General features: G+C 39.9%; 1 protein-coding gene across 1 annotated transcript in view; it reads right to left on the bottom strand.

The window, feature by feature from the left end:
- Positions 1-392: 392 nt before the first annotated feature.
- vipr1b (vasoactive intestinal peptide receptor 1b) overlaps positions 393-6,071 on the bottom strand; it is a 30,527-nt gene continuing 24,848 nt past the window's right edge. Inside the window, exons 11-13 of the mRNA XM_068581527.1 lie at positions 5,445-5,574; positions 4,883-4,924; positions 393-3,789 (exon numbers count right to left, since the gene is read on the bottom strand). Of these exons, the coding sequence (XP_068437628.1) occupies positions 3,598-3,789; positions 4,883-4,924; positions 5,445-5,574 (364 nt within the window). The 3' untranslated portion in view covers positions 393-3,597. The remainder of the gene's footprint in view (positions 3,790-4,882; positions 4,925-5,444; positions 5,575-6,071) is intronic.

The following is a 6,071-nucleotide window of genomic DNA, read 5'->3' as shown; positions in this document are numbered from 1 at the left end:
CAACTGTAGGCCAGGCCCTTGTTATAGCAGATAGCGCTCATAAATAAGCTTCAATTAGGCGACAGTGTTACAGTCAATGAGGATATTACAACTGATGCGATCAATTAGATTGTGTAGTCGTGTCCACCCTCTGGTTCCTCCTGCAACTGCTCTGTCAGCACCGTTTGCAGTGTTCCCACTTTGAGCCCGGTAAGCTGCTCGTTGACGGCTCGGCCATGTTGAGAGCCGAATAGAGACAATCACTCAATCTTAAAATTTGCTGTGAATTCCAAATCTTTTTAAAACAATGTTAAAGCAAAGTGTGTTGTGGAGTTTCACATAATCTCCATACAAAATAAAATATTCAGTAGCTCCGCTTGTATATTTCTTAAATATTTAATTTCATACAGTTTTAGTGGAACAGTGGTAAAAATGTTTGGGAGTTACATTTCCTGCCAAGACAAGTCTTAACATGCAATGTACAACATTATTAATAATAAAAAAAACTCTTGTTTAGGAACTAAGTGGCCTTAGGTGTGTATGTCAAGTTAAGCTGATGAATACTTAAAGTATATTTGTAGCTTCACAATGCATTGCACTAGTGTTACACACATTGCACGAACAAATCAACTATCAAATCTTAAACAACACAATATCCAGTTTGTAAATGAATCTGTACATGCTTCAGGACTGAACACTAACTGTAAAGAGCTACACATTAGAATGATTGTTGATTTCATATCACTTCATATTTGCTCACTGATACAAAACGACCAGGTCACCTAAACACAAAAAGATAATATCTAGAAACAGCTGTGAATAATTTGATAACACTGTATTCTTGGATTGTTTCTTCGGTATGTTGGCCTACAAATCTATTTACATTCACCATTATTATTATTACTTATTAATTAGGTATATTTACTAAACTAAATTAAACTTCACTGACTACCAAAGCCCAGCACCAAACAATGGGGGAGAATAAGTATTTAAGGGAATAGTTTGACATTTTGGGAAATTTACTTATTTGCTCTCTTGACAGGAATTAGATGAGACGATTGATACCATTCAAGTGGTGTACATCTTCTCAACTGTTGACCAGAAAGTGAATGTAATATTCCTTTATGCTTTTCCCCTGAGAAAAACATCACATATACAGAGCCTTTTGCTGTAATTTAATTTGAAGATCAATATTAGCATGTGTTGATTTCACTGGCCCATTAAATCAGCAGCGGGTTAAGATTGTTATTTTCCTGCATAAAGTTGGATCTTCTGTATGTTCCCTCCTGCATGAACATTTAAGTGACCTTGTCAAGTCACCTTGTAATCTGAGAAAAGCCCAATGACAGCATTGTTGTGACAGGACCAGTCTTCCTTGTCGCCTGGCTTTGCTTTACATACCAGCTTCAATGGTCTCTACTGACATGTCGGGTTCAAACTCCTCCACAGTTTCAACCTGACAAGTCAATGGAGAGTTCAGGAAATATTTGTCAACATGGAGAATCTACCAAAGCACCACCAAGACAGCTTCTCTGTACAAGTCGGTGGACTGCTTTAAGTGAGATGCAGTTTCTTCTATTTAGCTGTTAAGCTAAGCATTAAGCCACAGATGGCTACATAAACAACACATGAACAAACATCAATTACAGTCACATTACTGATACATGATATGGCACAACAACCCATAGTAATTTCTTTTGTCTGTACAATGTAAATGACTACTGTAGAGAAAATGTAAACATTCATGAACTGAGTTGCTTAAAGATGCAATGTGTAATACTGAGCCGCTTACTCCAAAGAAACAGAGGGCAGCATTTCATCTTAAATATTGGCTCCATACAATCTAAATTTACAATTGTCAGTTGTATCAAGACTATGGCAGGGCAAGAAAACATAAAGTTCAACCAATTTGCTGATACTCCTTTGAGAACCGGTAAAAATAACACTGCTATCTTATAATCTTTACATGTGGCGTTGCTTATAGTCTACGTTTACGCTGTCTGTGTGTTTACTGTGACACTAACCAGGGCCTGTAGTGTTACGTTTTGATAGTTTGATTATTGCTCTTTTCTGGGTGGCAGAGACGCTGGGCCGAAGCTGTGTAAAGCTGTGTAGAAAGAGTGTAGAAGCTGTGTAGCAGCAGCAACAGAAAGTCATTAGGCGGGGAGTTGCAGCCCTGGTGCTGGGGTGCTGACTGAAGCCGCGTCCATCCTCTGGAGCCACACATGTTGTACTCACTGCACTTTGATCCAATAAATAAACTATAAAACGTAAGCATATAATGGATGTATCATTAATAAGCCCGTCGGTGCAGCTCCACTTCTTCACTCTCTCATGTTGGAGGGCAGACTGACTCACTATCGCTTCTGGAGATACTAGTATTACAAGATAGGACGGGCTCATTTCAGTAGATATCTCTGCAAAACAATGCATTGATCTCTTTGACATGACCTCAACACTCTAACATCCTCACAGTCTCTTGGTACATTTCAAAAATATATTTGAAGCTCAAATTCTTTAATATCTTACACATTGCACCTTTAAAAGGCATTTACTCTCCAGAGCAGCCGACAGCCGGTGAAGATTTGATTGAATGTGTCACTTCAAAACACTGGAACAGGCACTCGTCAGTGATCGGCACGACACTGCCACAGTGCCCCAACAGAAAACGACCATAATACACAGGCTCAGAATCACAAAAAAACAAAAGGGATGACTGTACTGGTAAAAGGGACGGCAAAGGACAATCAGTCTCAGCGATAGTCTCAGATAGTGCAGAGAAGGGCATTTATATTCTGAACCCATCACTGGGAATCAGCATCACACCGGTCAACCCAGTCTGAAACGTCATTTGTTTGCCATTTGTGGAAAAAGAATTTCAAACTGGTTATCAGACACTTTTTTTTCTGTCTTCTTACACAGTGAGGAAAGCAAAAAATGTTGCACACTGTTTTACTATTTTTGGTTGCCTAAAAATATACTTTTCGATCACTAAGTATACTTACATTCAAAAACACAGTAACACATTTCTGGTACTGTCTGTGATGCACTCATTAACAACGAGTTTTACTTCAACCTCTCTTCTCCTAATGGCTGTGTCTTCGCACCCGCCTTGTTCATTTGTTGCGGTAGGAATCCACTAAGTATTATCTAATCAGCGACAGGGTGTAATGACATCAGATTGCAGGATGCTGGTGCAGCTCACAATTGGATTCCCTCACCTAACCCATTCATCTGTGACATTAAGCATTGCCTGGTGTCGGAGCAACATGAACCTAATAACAATTGACCAAATGGCCCATCCTGATTTGACCCACAAATTCATCTATACATGTGCGCTGAACCTCAAAATACAAACAAGTGAATGGTTCTCATTCAAATGTGAAAAAGCTGTGCTTGTGAAGCAATGTACCTGTATCTTTGTCACTCATGCCCAGTCATTTTAAGAAGCGTGGAGATTAAAGCTGCTTAGAAGCTGTCACACTATTTCGTCACTAAAGCAACACATCATCCAAGAGCGTATGTGCTAATGAGGCGGTGTGCATTTATTTGTCTGCCTAATGGTTGGCATGAGAGTATTTTGTACAGCATGTATGTCTGTAAAACTGTTTGTGTGAGTCATATGCTAGATAGGTCGTCGTTACAGGAGGACGAGGCCCGGCGTGTTTTCGGGCTGCATCGTGTCAACATGGTGATCTGGGTGCTGAAGTTGTTGCTGTTGCCAATAGACGGATGTTGGTATTTGGTGTCCGAGCCCATGTATCTCTGCAGGTGCCACCTTCGCCACTTCCTCTTGATCTCTCCTTGCACCTACAATGGATTAGAATAATAAGACTTTAATGGGCACACAAAACCCTCCACCATGTGAAGACAGCGATTCATTGGAGGAGCCATATTGGATGAGCGTCACACAAATGAAACTTAAACTATTTCACAATAAACACTCTCAAAAACAGCCAATGAAATGTGCATGTTTTTCACGTCAACGTTGGTACATGTAAATGCATGAAAACTGTAAACAACCCATCAATTCCTCTTGTGTAGCCCACCAACTCGATTCTGATAAGTCATTATGTCGTGGCGAATCAACTGAAAATATATTTTGCATGGGAGTTATATTGCTGTGGGATCTACCATAGTATCACAGTGGAGTTGCCTACAGTAACAACAAATATAGCGTTTAGCTCTGGCTCATATTAGAAAATGAGCAACACTAGAAAATGAAAAGACAAGAGACAAGATAATTCATCTCGGAGGGAAACAACTAAGGAGCATCAGTCCACCACGTGATTACTGCATTTGTACAAGTTACGTGAAATAACTAGAAAACAGCTCTAACAGGGTTAGAAAAAACACACTTTTTTAATTTCAACAAACACGAAACATTATAAGCTTCATGAATTATTCGATTGTATTTTAGAGGCTCCAGTTATTCATCAACACGATACCACCACAGCTTTAGAAAAGAACAAAGATTAAAATTCAGACAGCATCGTGTCGAGCCTTGCCATCCAAACCATCACTGTGATTCAATTTGGCTCTGCACTGCAGAAAATAACTAACAGGTATCCTCTGCAGACATTACCGAAGAGCTTGCTGTCAAGAAGGCTGTGCTTTTTACAGCCCTCCCATCCTGCAGGCAGAGAGCAGAAAACGTGCTGCGAGGAGGTCCAAGGGAAGCAACAGCACTAGTGACTCACACTAACAGCTCCATCCACCTTTCAGGACTATTTGTAAATGTAAGTGATGCATAGAGGGAGCCACAGAAAAACTACAAACTAACTAGATTTTCTAAGAATCAACACTTTGCTGACTCTGCATGGAAATCTTTAAACAGTTCCCTGCGTGTGTGTGTGTGTGTGTCTGTGTGTGTGTGTGTGTGTGTGTGAGGGGGGGTTCCTACCTCTCCGTTGAGGAAGCAGTAAAGAACTGCGACTACAAAGCCCTAAATGGAAAGAAAACCCAGTTAAGAGCAATAACGTTGTGTGTCATGGTGAAAGCTGTTATATTGTCCAAACAACTATTTTCAAATAGAAGATGTGTCTTGAATGGAAAAACTATGCATTATGAACAATTTCTAGTTTACAGCAATAATGGGAAAGAGTGATGAGAAGAACGATAGAGAGAATAAGATGGAAAGGTGTCCTTGGTTTCAAAATATTTCTCCATCGTTCCTCAATGTGTTGAACTAAAATAGCAGTGCAACACTGCCACTGAATGAGCCAGCAGAGCCCCTGGAGACCTGCCATGGTTTCTTTAATAGAAACACTTGCAGGTCCGGGTTGGAAGGAAGCCCAATCATTACTTACAGCCTTGAATTAAATTAGATTTGGAAAAATTTGAAAAAAGTGTTTTTGTGTTCGATAACCTTCATGAAAGGCATCAAATACAAATGAATTGTAAAAACCTGATGTAAAAGCATTTTTTTTTAAGAATAACTTCTTTTGAACAAGTTGAAGCTATACCTGAAATGACCCCAGAATCAAGTCAAAAACCAGTCGCAGCTCAGTCTTCACTTGCTCTGGGATGAATGCAAAGACAATAAAATTGATCCCAAACAGAGGAATCAGAAGCAGCGTTGACTTTGCCAGCCTCCTGAAACAACAAAGCAGAAAGGAACAAATGTCTCCCTCTGGTGAAACCAATTTTCAATCCCTCTCTATATATGCCAATAATGAAATGCAACTCCAGAGTACTTTTCATTTGAAATTTCAGCTCTGAGGACCAGATATGGGAAAAAAAACTCCATTAAAAGTGTCAGTGGGAAAATAGCTCATGCATTCTGGCCGGCTTATGAGATGCTCTCCATCACAGGGAAACACTTAAACACATAGAGCTCTATATATCTGTGCAAAGCAGCTGCCAGGGAAAGGCTACTGTGCTGAGTACCGCATGCTAAGGCTGCCGATGAATTCATTTTCTGAAGTTGAAAAACGATTGTCCATCCTTGAATTGCTTTGAGAACATAAAGTTCAAAGTAGCCACAGAAAGAATGGAATTTTCACCGAATGTTGAATCTTACTTTCAGCCTGTGAGATAACCTTTGTTCTGCAAATGCAGCTCATTTTCACAGAATGTGGACCGAATACAGC

Source organism: Clinocottus analis, unplaced genomic scaffold, assembly GCF_023055335.1.
Source record: "Clinocottus analis isolate CAN_PGR_092001 unplaced genomic scaffold, fCliAna1.0.p SCAF_18, whole genome shotgun sequence".
NCBI classification, from domain to species: Eukaryota; Metazoa; Chordata; class Actinopteri; order Perciformes; family Cottidae; genus Clinocottus; species Clinocottus analis.
The sequence above is the reverse complement of the archived record's forward strand: the minus strand, read 5'-3'. Positions and strand labels throughout refer to the sequence as shown.